Consider the following 18,423-nt stretch of genomic DNA (forward strand, 5'->3'; position numbering starts at 1 on the left):
TACCATCAAAGCCAATGGTGTTTAAGTGTTTGGTGGTTCACTGTGGCCTGCAGTTCTGTGCACACTTACCTGAGCACTATTGAATTCAAATGTGATTGCCTCCTGAATATGCATATATAGGTTTGAGGTTTTAGTCCTACTAATTTCAGCAAATTAGTAAGTGTGAGTGTTTGCATAGTCTGAGTTTCCTTGAGTTAGGTGATCATGCAAATTTGTGCACAACCACCCAATAATATTGGCTTCTCGTTTTAGGCTATATTCAGTTCAGGCATGTAAATTGAAGGCTGCATGAAAGGCTAAAAGAAGTTCTTGTTCCATTCTTTAGATATAATAAGTGTATATAATTAATACATCTGTTTTCAAACACATCCAATAGAGAAGAAAACCAAATAATGAGCCAGAACATTTTCGTATTATACTCTTTATAGGCAATTTCCTTTCCCCCCTTCAGTTTCAAAATCTTTGGTCTGATTGTCAACAAACAACTGTACAGGCTACATCCTTATTTTATGGACTGGGAAGTTAGCCAGGATGGGTTATAGATGGTCTTCTGCTATATTCAAAAAATTATACTTTTTCATAAAGGAAGGGACTAACGATAGCAAGTTCTTCCAAAATCAAGGTAGATGTAGAGTGGATAGGTGAGCTTTTAATTTTTGTGCTCTGCTCTTCCTGCTCAACTTTTTCAGGTAGCTGGCAAGAAATCACAAAATGCTGAGACCAAAGAGAGGATGACTTGGTGAAGCAGTCATTTTAATTTTAACCAGTGCCACAACCCAATAGGCAACACAAATTTGGGATGAAATAGAAAACAAAGGGAAAGTCAAGTGAATCTCTGTTCCACAGGTGTGGGGTGTGTGGAATGTGCTCTGCCAATCTTCAAATGAAAAGGTGTTAGTTGTGCACAAAGTATCACAAGGGCAAAACGGACCAAGCCATCTAAATCAGGACAGACAACAACCCCAAGGCTGGATTGATTCCCAGTGGGTTTTGAATGGGTGCAACATAACCAGCGAGGAAGGCTGATATGGTCTAGCATAATAAAGTTCGATTTAGAATCTGGAAGAGCTGGGTTCAAGTCTCACCTCTGTAGGTATTGTGTGCGGCTCTGGGTACATGTCTGCCTGAGCTGGGAATAACAGTGTCTTACACCACAGAGTTGTGGTGGTAGATGGGAAGTCACTCTGCAAGTTTAAAGTGCTGTATAAATGATAAATAGTGGTAATAATAGAAGCATCAGTTTTCTAGGTAAAGACTCAAAGGGCAATTTAATCAGGCCTCCTTAACTTATATTAGATCCAGTGTTGGGTGGGTTCCCCCCGCCCAAACAGATGTGCTGAACATGGCCAGACAGGTAGCTGCATCTTCAGAGTCCCTTCTACCTTCCTCTTCAAAAATGTTTCCAATTAGACTCCTTTGAAAAGACAAATTTCACAAGTACCTTACTCAATGAGACCTCCAAATTGAGAAGTCGCTTCATAAAGGATCAACACTGGGGTGTGTGGGGCTGCGGGTGTACATGCAAAAATCTTATTCTTTATTTAGAGGTAGGGCTAATTCTGTTGAAATATTTCAGGGTTAGCCCACTCTGACACTTGACCATGGCAGCAGGGAATCTTTGAGGAAGAGTAAGGGGAATGGGACTTAAACAGGGGCAACTGCATATCGGAATCTCTTAGTTTTAATCATCTTTGTCTTTGGCTCCATGCTTCAGGATACGGGTGAACTCCACATAGTTGAAGTTGCCTTTCTTGTCAATGGGGGCCTCTCGATACATCTCATCCACTTCTTCGTCCGTGAACCGGTCACCCATGGTGGTGAGCAGTTCCCGCAGGTGGTCTTCATGAATGAAACCTGTATGAATGGCGGAGACGATTGGGTAGGGGTGGAGAACCAAATGTGAGATTAGTGGAAGGTCACTTCTGAGGTGGCCCTCTAAGATAAATAATGTTTTGGCTTTGGCTGCTACTGAGTGTTTCTCAAGGGTTTGTGGGCCTATGTCCCACTGGGCAGACAAATTTTATTTGAAATAAAATAATCCACACCAGGCCATAGCTATTTCCTGCCTAATATTTAGGGTTTGTTTTATTTTATTCATTTCCAAGCAAAGGGAGGTCAGTAAGCTTCTATCTCATGACAGTCTCCCTTCCAATAAGCATACCTCCTCACTTACTAAGGATTGAATCACTATTGTTATTTTACTGGCAACAACAGTGTACATAGTGCTTCACCGAGTAGTACAATCCAAAGGCACAGATCTCAGCCTCCGGGAGCTTAGAGTCTGAACTGATTGTGGAGGAGGCAAGTGGGCAGAATGAAAGAAGGGAAAGCCAGCTGTATCCTTCCTTGGCCTCAGATATGTGTGAAGATTTCTGCTGACACACAGCAGCATGTTTGTTTGGCTCTAACTGCTGCCACAACCTATCTTAGAATATCCAGTTTGCAATGGAGAGGTGGTCTGCATGGAACATACCTGTGGCTTCCTCATCAAAGCAAGCAAAAGCATTGCGGATGACGTCTTCCGGATCAGTTCCATTCAGCTTCTCTCCAAACATGGTGAGGAACATGGTGAAGTTGATGGGCCCAGGTGCCTCACTCATCATGCCTTCCAGGTACTCATCCGTAGGATTCTTCCCTGAAAGGTACAAGTCAGATGAGAGATTAGTCCATGTTTGAAAGGCCCTGGCCCAGCAGAGCAAATCAAGCTCACTGCTTGAGCCCCACAAGATGCCTTCTCTGTCTGTGACCGGAGGAGAGAAAAATTGAGGGATTGGAACTGGATTCACCTAGCAAAGCAGCAGCAGCAGCAACAACAACAAGAAGGAGGAGGAGAATGTAAATATATTGGAATTCTCCATCCTTGCACTTGTCTCTTCAAAATTCAATCTCGTTCTGGCTGTAGCACAACAATGCTTTTTGGTAAGCATTTGTCTTTACACCAGGGATGGGGAACCTCTTGCCACCCAGATGTTGTTAGACTGCTATTTCCCTCAGGCCCAGGGGTCAGGGATGATAGGAGCTGCAGTCCAACAAAATCTGGAGTTCCTCATCCCTGCCCTAACAGTGCAATCCTAGTCATGTCTATTCAAAAGTATGTTCCACTGAGTTCAATGGGACTTGCTGTTAGGTAAGTGGGCACAGGATTGCAACCTCAGTTTGTACTCATTTACAAGATGTGGATGATAGAAGGAATCCTAACGATGGGAAGTGACCAAAAGTGTTAACAGTATGCTCAGTCCAGGTCAGCTGCCTTGGCTGTATCCTAGCAGTGTGAAGTTTGCTCCTTCTCTGCAAGGGATTCGTAACAGAAACCTGAATATAAACATTTCTTAGTAGCCTAACTAAACCAGGGCAATAAAACGCCCCTGTGACCTTATCCTCAAAGGTGAAAGGGCCCTTTGCTCACAAGAAGACAAGTTTCCTAGGAGCTTCCCTGGAAATGGCCTATAAAACCAGGTCCTGGGGTTATGGCTTAGTTAGGAGACAAGCATGATGAGTCAAAATGCAAGGTAGCAAATCAGGAACGGCTGTCTGAAAAGGGAAAAATACCCTGGGAGGAGGGAAATACTGCCAAGTCAGGATGACTTAGTACTCCTGAATTGCTCATCAGTCTCTACATTAAACCAAGATGTACTTTTATCTACCTAAGTGCCCTCTAGTGGTCATCTGTACAAATACAATGCTTTTAAAAACAACTACTTCCTGATTCCTCTCCATGCATTCAGGTGTTCTCTCAACCATTTCATTTCCTTGATTTATAGTCTCCACAACCTCTCTACTCAGGATGAATTTACTGGCCTTGAAATGGGCTTGACAACGGTTCAGTGAGTGTCCAGAATGCAGGCTGGCCTTTGTGATCTGGATATTCATAGAGGACCCTTTCATCCCACAACTGTCACCACACTGAGACTGAGTCTGCCTGGGGTGACTACAAGCCTGTCTGCCAGAAGCTGAATCTGTTCTTGTTTGTCCCAAAATCCACAATTTGGACAATCCCTTCTTTAGGACCAACCAGAAAGTCACAAAATAGTGACCATAATTTTGAGTTCTTCCTAATTCTTTCACAGGCTGGGTTATGCAAAGCAGGGGTTAAAGAGGAGAACAAAATGAATAAACAACATGGCACCCATAGGATCGCAACTAGACTCAGGCTGTGTACATACTATACATTTAAAGCACATCCCCACCCCACAAAAAGACAGTTTAAGCCTCATACAGCAACAGTTTCCAGCAGCCTTAGCAAACTATTGTTCCCATGATTCTTTGAGGAAAAGTCATATATTTTAAATGTGCTTTAAATGGATGGTGTGCTTACAACCTTAATTTGAATATGGATTGGACTGGATTAGTGTCTGCTAAATGCTGGTGGCCTCAGGTTGCACCTAGGATTCTGGGACGAAGAAGCAATGGCTGACCCCTATTTTGCAAAACACGAAGTCCAACAGTTACCCAGAACTGTCTGAAGCCTTGAGCAAGAGGGATGAGCGTCCTGTGGTTCCCCAAATGTTGCTAGGCTGCAGCTCCCATCATCTCTCACCCTTGGCCATTTGAGCAAGTTTTTGCTTTGCAGAGTTGGTCAAGGGCTTCAGGCTTCCGAGTGACATTTGAGGTCAGCCCTGCCCTGCCTGATTTAGCAACTGACCTGGGTTTCTGGGGCAGGGGGAGTTTCTGGGAATAAGAAGCTAGGCCTGGCCATCAGACTTCTTTTGGCTTGTTAAAATGAACACCAAGTTCTCCCATCCCATGTTGTTTCAAGATGTGGATCACTGCTTCTTGTGGGATCAGATTTCATAGTTTAACTACGTGCGAAGAACTTTCTTTTGTTGATGCTGAGTAATCCAACATTCCCTCATATTCCATGGCTTATTGCAAGCAGGGGTGTTCTTTGATCTTTCAAATTTCAGCAGCACCCTGTGTGAGGCCAAAATTTGGTGCCCCCCCCAACCTCCCACCTTCCTTTCTGTGTGTGCATTACGTCACAGTTGCAATGCCCTGTAGCGCCCCCCTCAGCCCAGTGCCCAGTGTGGGTGAACCGGTCACGCTGCCCTAAATCTGCCTCTGCTGCAAAACTCCCACCCTACCTCCTGATTCACTGCGTAACGGCCATGGCTCCTTCTCTCTCTCTTACTCTCCCTCTCTCCCACACACAATGGAGGTGGTGGTGAAGCAATTCCCAGAGGGATTGTCTATCAGTGCTGGCCATTGGTGAAAGGCAGTAGGTGGAGCCACAGCCAATAACCAACAGAGCCAAGTACTTCTAGTTTTGTCCCCATCCTCTGCCCTGTTAATCAGGGGCAGACTTTGGTCTTTCGAATTTCAGCTACACCCTGTGCGAGCCCCAAATTTGGTGCGTGCCCCCGTCTCTCACCTTCCATTCTGCTCATTTCACTATGTCAGTGTTATGTACTGAGTTGAATAGTATCCAAAATGCAGCAGTCTGATTGGTCCTAGAACAATAGGTTCCAAAATGCAGCAGTCTGATTGGTCCTAGAACAATAGGATTCAGAATGCAGCAGTCTGATTGGTCCTAGAACAATGCAGCAGTATGATTGGTCCGCTGGAGCCACCCAATCCAGCTCCAGGTGGAAGTGAATCCGCAACCTGATTGACCTACAGGAGAATCCTGGAATTAGCCAATCACATGTGGCCCATTGTGTAAATAATGTATATAAAGCAGATATTGTGGGGGAACTTTCATTCCTCGCTACTATGAGCTTAATAAAGAGCATGAAATCCACACTCGACTCCGAGTATATTTCAGTCATAGTCATGACGCCCTGTGGCTCCTCCTAGGCTCAGCGCCCAGTGGAGTAGAACTGGTTGCGCTGCGCTAAATCCGTCTCTGTGTTACGTTCCACAAGGGCACGTAAAATGACAGGCAGTGCCTGGAAAGGATGAAAGTAAGAAGGCAAGCAAGTGCAGGCTATCTGGGGGCAGAATGGAGTTGGTAGGAAAGTGCCTGACTCACCCCAATGGACCTTCTTCTACTGTGATCCAGAGAGCAAGAATGGGTCTAAGGTGCCTCTAGGGCAATATGTGATTAAAGAAGAAGCCACGGGATCCTCATTGCTAATGTAAAGGTATTGGCACCATCATTACAAGATGAGGACCCAGCATCTCTAGTTGCTTTGAGCTGAGATGGCCAGAAGGCAGATGAAGATCTTTGGTAGATGTCTGGCTGCTTTGCAGTAGCTTGGCAAAGGTTTCTGACACCCGGTTGTTTTAGCAACAGCAACAGTAAAACCACTTCCCCCAATTCAATTCAATTAAAATGTAGGCTTAATAAAACAAGCAAACTAACTAACTATTTAACCAGCCTGGTCAATGGTTGGGAATCATGGGAGCTGTAGTGCAGCAACCTCTGGAGAGACAGAGGGTCCCCATCCCTGCCTTAAGACTAGCTACTAAGTTCTTGACCGAGGTGAGATTGAAAGGGAGGGCTTTCTGGTTCACAGCTCACACTCATAGCCCCAGAGCCACGCCAGCTCACAATGAAATTGCATTTGACTCAATGCTGCTTTGTTACCGAGAGATGCCAGCATGTCATGCAGATCTTCCTTGTCTATGAATCCGTCACGGTTTTGGTCAATCATATTGAAAGCCTCCTTGAACTCCTGGATCTGCGACTGGTCAAACATGGCGAAGACATTGGAAGTCGCACGCTGAGGGCGCTTCTTGGTAGTCTTCGCCTTGGCCCGTTTGCTCGACATCTTGGTGGAGTTTTTGGAGGGGGACTAGGAAAAACAAAACAGACTGTTTGCTTATAATACTTCTTCTTCTAGCCTTTTTAAATATACAAAGTTTACAGACGATGGATGACATAATACAAATTATGGTTGAATGTTCGCTAATTTACTACCAGATCATCCTACATTAAATTTGTATCTTCACTATTATATAGCACAAATATAGATAATATGTTCTTTAAAATACTATTACCTCATTTTAGAAATATTATATCATTTCTATCTTTTAAGTAAGTAATCAGATAATTACTTTTGATAGCAGTGAAAAGGCTTTCAATAATTCTAACACGTTCTGACTAATTCTAACATGTTTCATGTACTAAATAAGGTAGATTGCCAATTCTCAAATCACTCACTTTTGTGCCTACTTTCCTTTAAACATTAATTTCATTATTTTAATAAACCATTTTCACTTCATTGGAATTATTGGAGCACACGTTTAGCAGCAATTCATATTTTAGCAGCAGTTAACAAACCCCTGACTAAATTCTGATGTTCTGGTCTTGCATCTTAAAAAAAATCCATGAAGAATTGTCAGTGGGTTCATTTGTACATACAATTATTTATTGTGTGCACTCAATAACATTATCCCCAAAGTGCCCATCAAAACCTTAGCCATGCATATTAATGGCACCTGTCTCTTCCTCTGCTTGACTTTTCTGGTGGGTTTCTCTCTGGGGGAAAAACACTCAAATTTCTTGGCATGCAGAGGATAATAAGAATAAGAATAAGAATAAGAATAATTTATTCTTTATACTCCACCCATCTGGCTGGGTTTCCCCAGCCACTCTGGGCGGCTTCCAACAGACTATTAAAATATAATAATCTATTAAACATTAAAAGCTTCCCTAAACAAGGCTGCCTTCAGATGTCTTCTAAAAGTCTGGTAGTTGTTTTTCTCTTTGACATCTGGTGGGAGGGTGTTCCACAGGGAGGGCGCCACTACCGAAAAGGCCCTCTGCCTGGTTCCCTGTAACTTGGCTTCGTGCAGCGAGGGAACCGCCAGAAGGCCCTCGACACTGAACCTCAGTGTCCGGGCAGAACAATGGGGGTGGAGACGCTCCTTCAGATATACTGGACTAAGGCAGTTTAGCCCCAAGAGATGCCACCATTGTCCTGGCTGTGTAATAAGTGAGGGTGCTTCATCCCTGTTCCAATACACCACTCCTTCTGTATTGATGATAGAAGCCCTTTCCTCCTTTCCATCTGGTTGCCCTAATGTTTAATCATTTCACATTTTGGAGATGTTATCTGAAGGATTTAAGATCTGATGCCACAATACTTCCCCCTCCCCCTTCAGCAAATGCTGCATTCTGAATCTCCTGGCTAAAACAACCATCTTTAAATGGCATCTTGAAGAGTTTTAGTAAACTATTCAAATATTTGTATTGCGGATACCATCCAAGGCAAGCTGGGAATCCATCTCTGAGCTTCTGCAATAAATAATAATAATAATTATTATTATTATTTATTTATACCCCGCCCACCTGGCTGGGTTTCCCCAGCCACTCTGGGCGGCTCCCAAACAAATATTAAAAACACAACACAGCATCAAACAAAAAAAACTTCCCTAAACAGGGCTGCCTTTGGTGGGATGGGGAGGTTTGCATCATGATGACACATTTGAGACATTTGAAAGCAACAGAAAAAGCATGCCTGCACACAAACGGTGGCCCATTGCAATCACCAGCGTAAACTGTGTCTAGCCTTGCAACAAACCTGTGAGGAAGACCACTTCCCATTCTTCAGATGGCTCACTGCACCAGAACTGGCCATTGCTAGAGTGGGGAGAGCTACCTTGTGCATGCATATACATTGTTCCCATCTAGCCTAATGCCTGAGAGTCACCCAGGAAATTCAACATATGCAGCTATAGGGGATAGTGAAAGCCTTTGCTGTTCAGTATCTGCCTGATAATCAGCTGTTAAAGATACACAAACCCATATTTTTTTTTGGGGGGGGGGGGAGGCGGACAAGGGAGAGAGAAATGGCAATGCTACCTGCTACTCATTTAGGTTCCAGTCCTAGTATACACATTTACCTGGGATTATAAGTCCCATTGAACTCAGTGGGACTTACTTCTAAGCAGATATGTAGAGCATTACACTCCTGGTGTCTGATTTCTTAGGGAGACAGAAGCAATACCTTCAGAAACTTGGGGCAATTTCCACCAAGAGATTCTTCCCTCTAAAGGACCAACCCTTAGCTAAATTGTCTTTCTTTGATTCTCTTTTCATAAGGACAGGCTTGCAAGTAAGATGCAGGCGCTGGGCTTATTCCGGAATAAGCAGGAAATTATCTGTTCCCAGCAGATTCTTAGCATTCCATTCCCCACCCGCTCTGTCTAGCCAGGCAGAGTGTGGCATGTGGATCTGTGCTCCTTGTTACAGCTAGAGCTTGTTAATAAGGATTAGAGGCTCCCTCCCAGTTCATCAGAAGAAGAACGGGCAGGAATTTTAAAATACCTATATCTGTATTGTATATATGTACGTATGCCCATGTTTCACACACACACACACACACACACACACACACACTCTTTTTAGACCTCACAGGAACATAGGTAGACCGCTTACCAAGGCAGACCACTGGCAACATTTAACTCAATATTGCCCACACTGACTTGCAATGGCTATCCATGGTTTCAGGCAGGTAACATTCCTAACCTTAGCTGAAGCTACAGAGATTGAACCTTCTGTGTGCAAAGGATGTGCTCTGCCACTAGCTGCAGCCTTTCTCCACTCAGGGCTTGGACTAGCTTAATCCATTCCTGGGATAGCTCAACTGGTAGAGCATGAGCCTCTTAATCCCAGGGTTGTGGGTTCACGTCCCACATTGGGCAAACGATTCCTGCATTGCAGGGAGTTGGACTAGATAATCCTCGTGATCCCTTCCAACTCTGCAATTCTATAATTCTCAAGCAGGACTGGTTCATTTTGCTGCTTGAAGGGCAAGATGGCACCCCCAGTCCACATGCAGACTGGACCAGCATCTTATATAAGTACTGGCAGGAAGCCAGTTAAGGGCAGTGGGTGCAGGCCAGGGGGTTTTGGCCAGGGGGTTCAGGAGAAACAGCCAGGAGACTACTGCCTCCTTCCCCAAGCATTTGCTGGCTGAGGCAGCTGCCTCACTCTGCCTAATGGTAGGGCCAGCCCTGCTCTCAAGCTTAGTGTCTGGAAGTCAGTGTCTGGAAGACATGACACAACAATTTCCTTCCCTCTCCAGAAACTGCCATGGCAAACTAAATTCAGGTCTGCTTATGTCCAGTTCCATGCTGCCAGAGAAGCTTAGGGTGTGTGTGTGTGTGTGTGTGTGTGTGTGTAAATCCCTTCCTGGTGGAAAGCGATGCTTGGTCAGAGTCTTAGTACAGGCCTGAAGCTCCTTTCTATGCAGTGCAGTCCTTTGTGGGAAACTCTCTCTCTCTCTCTCTCTCTCTCTCTGTGTGTGTGTGTGTGTGTGTGTGTGTACCTACAAAAGAGGTACACACATTCAAGGACTAAAAATGCCCAGCTCCTTGTTCTTCTCTAACTCCAGCGAATTAATTTTTTTTATAAAACAACAGCAGCACGCATTTAGGTAGGTGATAAGAGCATGCCCAGCAGTTACGCTGGGAGTGAGTGAGTTGTTGTTTAGCAATCCTGAGAAGGGTAGATGAAGGGAGAGAGGGAGAGCAGCCCTGCCCCCAGACAATGATTGCTGAGCTCAAAGGCTAGCTTGTTAGTGCAGGCTAGGAGAGGAGCTCTTTTCTGCCAGCCCCAGGAAGACAAGGGGGGCAAGATGATTAGTTCAAGGCTTTGATACACCTCCCACTACAAAGAGGATAAAAGCCTTTTTGTCCTCCTGCCTGGAGTGGGACTTTACCCAACATTACATTTGTCACCAGCTGCCTCCTTTCCATTAGCCGTATCACAGAGGAACTTGCAGGGAGCAGAAGCCAAGAGCCAATAAGCGATGCGAACCCTTCCTGCATTCCTTAGGGGCTGTGTTTGGGGGACCTGCATTACTGCAGTCCCTCTTGAGAAGCAGGTTCCTCCTTCAGAAACACACTCAGGCAGAGGTTCCATAGGCACAAACAGGTGCCATGGTGGCAGCTGTTCAGAGTGCATCTGGGATCATGCGCAGACATCTTTCTCCCATCAGTCACAGAGGGAACTCAGGGTGCAGCCAGATTGGGTGTCAGTTGTGGGGTTGGTGGTCCCCCTCAGGCATGGAATTTTTTAAAAAATAATTGCAGCATCAAAATGCCACCCCATATTCTTCCCTCACACTTTTAATCTGGATTTCACCCATTCCAGGAAAAATCCATTTAAGTAGCCAACAACCAGTTTGCAACGTCTGAATGGTTCTTTTACAGTACAGTGGTACCTTGGGTTAAGTACTTAATTCGTTCGGGAGGTCCGTTCTTAACCTGAAACTGTTCTTAACCTGAAGCACCACTTTACCTAATGGGGCCTCCTGCTGAAGAAGAAGAGAAGAGTTTGGATTTGATATCCCGCCTTGCACTCCCTTTAAGGAGTCTCAAAGCGGCTAACAATCTCCTTTCCCTTCCTCCCCCACAACAAACACTCTGTGAGGTGAGTGAGGCTGAGAGACTTCAGAGAAGTGTGACTAGCCCAAGGTCACCCAGCAGCTGCATGTGGAGGAGCGGAGACGCGAACCCGGTTCCCCAGATTACGAGACTACCGCTCTTAACCACTACACCACACTGGCTCTCAGCTGGAGCACAATTTCTGTTCTCATCCTCAAGCAAAGTTCTTAACCTGAGGCAATATTTCTGGGTTAGCGGAGTCTGTAACCTGAAGCGTATGTAACCTGAAGCGTATGTAACCCGAGGTACCACTGTACTGTATTAAGCTTCTGTCTGGGAAGCACCCAGAAACACATTTTGGTTTTGTATCACTACCTTGATTTGTCTCCAGCTCTCCAGCATCCCTGGATATTTCCTACTGAGTCACAGGTGACACAGATCCCAACCAGCAGGCTGGGGCCAATGGGAGCTATTGTCCAACCATATCCAGAGGCCTGCATGTTCCCCTATCTATCCTTGGATCAAAACGAGTTTGTGCTAAAGATGAGATTCTAATCAGGTCTCCACTAGCTCTCAATACTTTGTGTGCGTAACGTTCAAAATAAAGTAAGCCGTTTCCAAAAAATAAAATAATACCTTTCGTCAATACTCCATATAAACAGGTATCTCATCTCAGCTTGATCTATTCTAAATGACCTGCTCCTGGCTACAGGACAAGTATTTTCTTCTGTCAAATGGAGAATATAAATGATACATATCCCTGATAAAAAAAACTGGCTGCATGAGAGCAGCGGCATAGCTAGCCGCTCGGGTGCCTGGGGCAGCGTGCGTGCCCTGCAGCTGGGGGCAGCACAAACTGCCCACGGGGGCGGAGTGAGCCTGGGCAGGGCGCGCTGCGTGGAGCCTCTCTGCAGCCTCCCCCTCAGCTGTAGGGCGGCTGAGGTGGTGGGCAGACGCAAGCCCCGAGCTGCTTGAAAAAGCAGCGTAGAGCTTGCAGGCAGTCCACCCGCCGCCTCCCCAATCAGGAGAGACGTGTGGCTCAGGCATGCTGCAGGCCCTGCGGTGTGACACCCAGTGCCCCCCACCTCACCTAGCTACACCTCTGAATTAGGCAGATGCATGGAGGAGAGGGCTGTGGAAGGCGACTAGCCATAAAGGCTCTGCTCTGCCTTCAAAGTTGGAGGCACCAATGCTTCTGGTTTCTGGAAATCACTCGAGGGGAGAGTGCTCCTGCAGTGGTGTGGGAAGGGGCGTGTGGTGGTTGCGGGAGTTATTTTTTCAAAAACACATATTTACGCCATTTTGTCATCCCCCTCAGTGATGACACCCGGGGCGGTCCGCACCCATCGCACCTCCCTTCCTATGCTACTGAGAGTGCTCATTTGCTTTTACCAATCGAGAAGACCTGGACCAGCCTTGGCATGCAGTAGGGTGAATTTACAGACAATAGCAGAGGTGGAGGAGGGATACATGAAGGCAGGAATTGGTGCTTGAATAGTGCATCAATGCTTTATTCTTTAAAAAAAAGAATAGTGATTGCAGCAGGGCAGGCGGCCCCATTAGGACTTGGCTTCAGGGAGTAAAATGTCCTGTGCTGGCACCCAAAAGAACTTGCATGGCCCTGACGGTATCAGTGTACTGGGCTCTCCCCGCCCCCCCCAGGTTAGATGCTGATTTTGCAGTGGTGTTGCAAGCCACTGTTTTGTTCTGCCTTTGTTGGACTGAAGTCATAGGCCTGGGGTGTTAGGAATTTGACCTGTTGCTTTTGCAGCTGAGACAAAAATAAATCCACTGTGAGCTGAATTAAGGCCAAAGAATATTATTTTGCAGCAGGATTTTGGTATACCCACACTAGCAGGTCAAGAGCACCATGTGAGGTTGCAAACTCAAAATGGCACTGAATTGGCCATTCAGCTGCTGTGGCCACTCTCTTCCCTTCCTTTCCTTTCCTTTCCTTTCCCTTGCCTTCCCTTCCCTTGACCCATCTGTACACTTCACTCCGTGGCAGAGCACATTTTCTGCATGCAGGCAGTCCCAGCTTCAATTGCCAGCATCTCCAGGCTGCGAGAGAGCCCTGTCTGAAATCCCAGAGACCTGTGGCCAGTGTACACATCACTGGGCTGAATCAACCAATGGTGTCACTCAGCAAAAGGCAGTTTCCCACATTCCTATTTTGGGGGTGACAGGGGAGGGATAGTGAACTTGTGGTGGGCAGCAGAGAGGTCTGCATGGGCTGCATATAGCCTTTGGGCTGTGAGCTGCCCTCCCGTGTCCTAGAGCGTTGAACCTCCATCAGACATGCTGTTCACCACACCATCTCTCCAGATATACACTGTACAGCAAAGTACATTACGAAGAGAGACTCTGTCTGTGTGGACAACCCTGTGTCGAGGACCTGTGCCATTCTTTATTGCAGCGCCTGTTATATATAGACCCAAGAGACCAATTTATAAAACCCTTGTTTATAAATGGAACACATTTGAATAGGGTGGAAAGGGTGAAATGGCTGCTGAGCGACACCGGCGACTTTGTTACTTATAAAGTAGCACTCGATGCGCTGGCAGCTAAGCAGATCAGGAGGAAGGAACTAGACAAAATAGCGGTCAACCAGTGGCGTAGCGTGAGTTGTCAGCACCCGGGGCAAGGCAAGTAATTTGCACCCCCTAACCTGTGGATTTGCGCCCCCTAACCCATGGATTTGCGCCCCCTAACCCTAACTCCCAGCTGTTGCGCCCGGTGCGGCCGGCACCCCCCACGCTACGCCACTGTGGTCAACTGCAAAGGGGATTCAGATATTTAATTTGGCACATCTTACCTGAGAATCTTCTGCTATTCTATTCTATTTAATGCAACAAATAATTTTAGTAGCCGTGACCGTGGTTTTATTGTATGTCTGTGCCCGATTATTTTTATGGTTATTGTTCTTTTTTCTTTCTCCTTCTGAATGATGCCATGGCCTATGGCTAATGCAATAAAAAGTTTAATTGGAAATTGTTTAAAAACCTGCTTCTGTGGAGTTAGGACACTTCATCCCCACCCCCTGGGTATCCCATTGCACACCAGGCTATTATTATTATTATTATTATTATTATTGGTAACATCCCATGTTTGCTGTACGCATTCATTCAGTAAATGCCCCCTTCCCTGCTACCTGCTCAGATAAAGTACCCCTGACCATTAGGTCCAGTCGTGACCGACTCTGGGGTTACGGTGCTCATCTTGCTTTATTGGCTGAGGGAGCCGGCTTACAGCTTCCGGGTCATGTGGCCAGCATGACTAAGAGGCTTCTGGTGAACCAGAGCAGCACACGGAAATGCCATTTACCTTCCTGCCGGAGCGGTACCTATTTATCTACTTGCAATTTGACGTGCTTTCGAACTGCTAGGTTGGCAGGAGCAGGGACCGAGCAACGGGAGCTCACCCCATCGCGGGGATTCGAACCGCTGACCTTCTGATCAGCAAGCCCTAGGCTCAGTGGTTTAACCCACAGAGCCACCCGTGTTAGGATAGGAAGGTGCCTTATTCTGAGTCATACCATTGGTCCATCTAGCTCAATACTGACTCGCAGCAAGCCTGCAGGGTTTCAGACAAGGAGTCATAGAATCATAGAGTTTGACAAGACCCCAAGGGTCATTGAGCCCAACCCCCAGCAAGGCAGGAGTCTCTCCCACCCCTACCTGGAGATGCCAGGGATTGAACATGGAACCTTGTGCATGCAGAGCAGATGTTCTGCCACTGAGCTATGGCCCTTCCCCTCTGATGATGGACAGAGAAAACCTCATAGTATGGCAGTGGTGTGTCATAATTCTTCAGATCAATGTCTTTCCTTGCTTTTCGTTTGGCCTGCAATGGGAGGATGGGGCAGAGGCCAGAAGAGAGCCATTTCATTTCTGCTCCAGACCCACAAAGCCAGCTGTGTGGACTGCACAGATCACTGTCAGCAGAGCTCAGTTGCTTCCTGGGATCAGCCCTGAAACTGCTTTTCAGTGTTTCTCTCGACTTTCGAACATGCAAAGTAGTAATAAAAAGGGCCCTTCTGAGCATGTGCAGAGTGCATGAGTAAGCAGACACCCCTCACAGCCAGCCAGGATTCTACACTTAGGGGAGGACTAGTGACAAGGTCTTCCAGGGGTGTACCTGAGGACTGTACTGACTGCTGACTTGCAGCAGAGCTACACTGACTGGCATTCCCAGCCCTGCACTGGAGCTGCTGGGAACTGAACCTGAAACCTTCTGCAGACCAAGCAGTTGCTCTGTCACTGACCTGTGAGGCCTCCTGCTGCTAGGCTGGATGACAGATTCTGGAGACGAGCAAATGGGTCGCTGTGCAACCCCAGTGAGCTTGACCCTCACTTGTTCCTGTATCAGTTGGCATTTATTTCTCTGAAACACATTTTTCCTTGTTGGGGTACAGGGCTGTCGCTTGCAGAGGATGGGGAGCTATGTTTTGGGTATGCTATAACTCTGGATTTCTTGTATTGAGAAGGTGAACAGATGGACTACAAGACATTACCCTGCTCTCCTGTCCAGGGTGGAGGGTATGCTGGAAGTTAGGGAAACCTTTCAAAAAATCAAGAGATGGTCACATCACATCCCACAGCTTGTGCTCTTCTTGGGTAAACTTCAACAGTCTTCCCAGACTTCTAGTTGTTTGGAGTTGAAAGAATTGTAGTCCGAAACATCAGGAGGGCTCTGCGTTGGGGGGCAACGCTGCTATGCTCAAGGCAAGGTGCTTAAGGAGTGGCAAAAGTGGATCCCACCCCACCACTAAGAGACAGTGAGGTGCAGTGGTTAAAGTGTTGAACCTACGCTGCGGAAACTCAAGATCAAATCCCCGCTCAGCCATGATGCTCACTGTGTGGCTCAGGACCAGTTTCTCCTCCCATCTCCTCTCTCTTTTCCAGCTTAACCTAACTGACTGGATTGTTGCAGTGGTGTAATGGAGGGCGAGGACTGTGTATGCTGCCTTGAACAATAAGGAAATCGAACTTCCTCAGTCTGGAGCACTGCTGATGCATTGGGCCACAACTCCCATGGAAGTACGGCAACGGGGCTGCTGGGAGTTGTAGTTCAAAACATCTCCAGGGGGGCACCAGCTTGGGGAAGGCTGAAATAAATAACCAGAAACCTTCCTTTCCTAGAGTCACCATTCCTAATACACCTCATGCGTCTTGAAACCAGTAAGCAGTAAATTCTAGGAGAGGCCAGCTAGTTTCTTACAGCGAAAAACAACAGGGACTAGTTACTTTTGCCGCAGCAAAGACAACAGGGACTAGTTACTTCGGATTAATGAGTGCCTGGGTCATATGCAGCAAGTTATCCCGCATTCTCGTCCCTACCCTGGTCTTGACCACCCACCAGCCCCGTCCTCACGGAACAAAGGGGAATCCAAGGAAGGGCGCTTACCTGTCACACAGAAACTTGTCCCAAGCCGGCAGAGAAAAGCGCTTCCCCCCGCGATCCCCGCAGAGAAGATGCGACTTCTAGCTGTGTTGTTTTCAGTCGCCCTGGTCTGGAAAGAGCGGGATCGGGCGGACGAGGCGGCCAATGGAGCCGAGACTTTCCCCAAACGGTTCCCTCCCACCCCAAAGGATTTGGCCATACAAGGCGAAAGAATGCCGAGCTGTGCGGGTGGCAGCAGCCCAGCCGGGGGACGCGGGGCTGGGGACGGAGGGAAGAGGACGGCAAGCGAGGATTCTGCCTTATATAGATGAAATGATGTCCGGGCTGGGGAGGAGGGGAACCGGGAGAAGCAACAGAGGCTTCGCGGGGCCGGGAGCAGCCGATGGAGAGGATGGAGACGCAGCTTCCTTTATAAGGCAGCAAAGGACGCCCTTCTGTGCTGGTTGGGTGCAGGAGTTGAAACAAAGCTATTAAAGAAACTTTTAAAAGCCAGGAACTTCCTGGGCGCAGGGATCACTGGCATTTTTTCCTTTCCCCAACGCACAGCTTTTGCCTGCGCAGAATTATAGCATTCCTGCTTTTTCCTCGTACGAAATAAAAGCATAGACACATGAAAATCTCCCCCACCCCGACTTTTCTTTTCATTTTGAGAGATGTTTCCTTTTCCACTCTATCCCTCCCTCCGCAGTTAAAGCAAACACCAGTCTCGGCCCCGCCCCCTTGTGGCGCAGGCTGATATCGCAGCCCCGGTGACCTCGGGCTGCCTCCGCCCAGTCGAGGGACGCTGAACTTTTATTTTATTTTTTTGGTTGGGGGGATTCACTTGCTAATCAACCATACAGGAGCTCCGAAGAGGAGAATTGTATGACGCTGATGTTTTGCAGCACGCTTCTTGTTGCGGTACTTCCATCCATTCGGTACTTTTAAATTTTGAAATTAGAGGCTGCCTTACCCTCCATTAAGAATTAGATTAAGAAGTCCCCTCTGGATCAAGTTCAAGGTCCATCTAGCGCAGCATCCTGTTCTCACAGGGGCCGACAAGATGAGTGTAACATCGCTCTTCTTGCTTGTGATTTTCAGCAACTGGAATTCAAGAGGCATGCCGCCTTCAGTCCTGGAGATGGAACCTGTTATTTTAGACCCTATCCAGAGCAACCAAAAACAAATGTGCTTCATCAGCCATAAGACAGCCCTTCAAATAGCTGAAAATGGCTTTTCGCATATTGCTTACTTTTCCAGGTTAAAAATAATCTGCAACTCCTTCAGCTTTTCTTCATAGGATTGGATATTCAGGTTCTTCACCACCTTTGCTGGCTTCCAATGCAAAGGGCACTTTGTCCAGGCAGCAATTCTGTAACACTTTATCTGGGAGCAAATCCCACTGAACTCAGCGGTCTTTACTTCTGCATGGACACGCAGAGGAAGGCGCTGCAACTAATAGGCCTGTCATGCTGTAGTGAGCAAGTTTGATGAAATACAATGCAAAGTGTTTTGGAAACAATAACTTCAAATCATTACATTTCCATAAAACCCAGACAGAACACCTTTGCACTGAAATATTATCATTTCTACACATGTATGTCATGCTTTGTCAAATTGCCTTGAAACATGTTCAAAGCTGAAAGGCAAGACTTACTATTATTATTTTTTTATAACAAATAAATGGTAATTGCTTCCTAACCATTTCCTCAGGAATATATATTTGCAGGACTTCAAAATTCAGTAACCATTGTAACGGTGTGAGAT

At 46.6% G+C, this 18,423-nt stretch overlaps 1 protein-coding gene across 1 annotated transcript; it reads right to left on the reverse strand.

The window, feature by feature from the left end:
• Positions 1 to 405: 405 nt before the first annotated feature.
• Positions 406 to 16,830, reverse strand: MYL9 (myosin light chain 9). Its single transcript, XM_081009612.1, has 4 exons — positions 16,681 to 16,830; positions 6,527 to 6,734; positions 2,474 to 2,635; positions 406 to 1,854 (listed from the first exon to the last, which is right to left on the reverse strand). The coding sequence occupies exons 2-4, from the start codon at positions 6,708 to 6,710 to the stop codon at positions 1,682 to 1,684; spliced, it is 519 nt and encodes a 172-aa protein (XP_080865738.1). The 5' UTR covers positions 6,711 to 6,734; positions 16,681 to 16,830; the 3' UTR covers positions 406 to 1,681.
• Between the last annotated feature and the right edge of the window lie 1,593 nt (positions 16,831 to 18,423).

The sequence above is a fragment of the Podarcis pityusensis genome (assembly GCF_964106645.2).
Source record: "Podarcis pityusensis genome assembly, chromosome: 6".
Lineage (NCBI taxonomy): Eukaryota > Metazoa > Chordata > Lepidosauria > Squamata > Lacertidae > Podarcis > Podarcis pityusensis.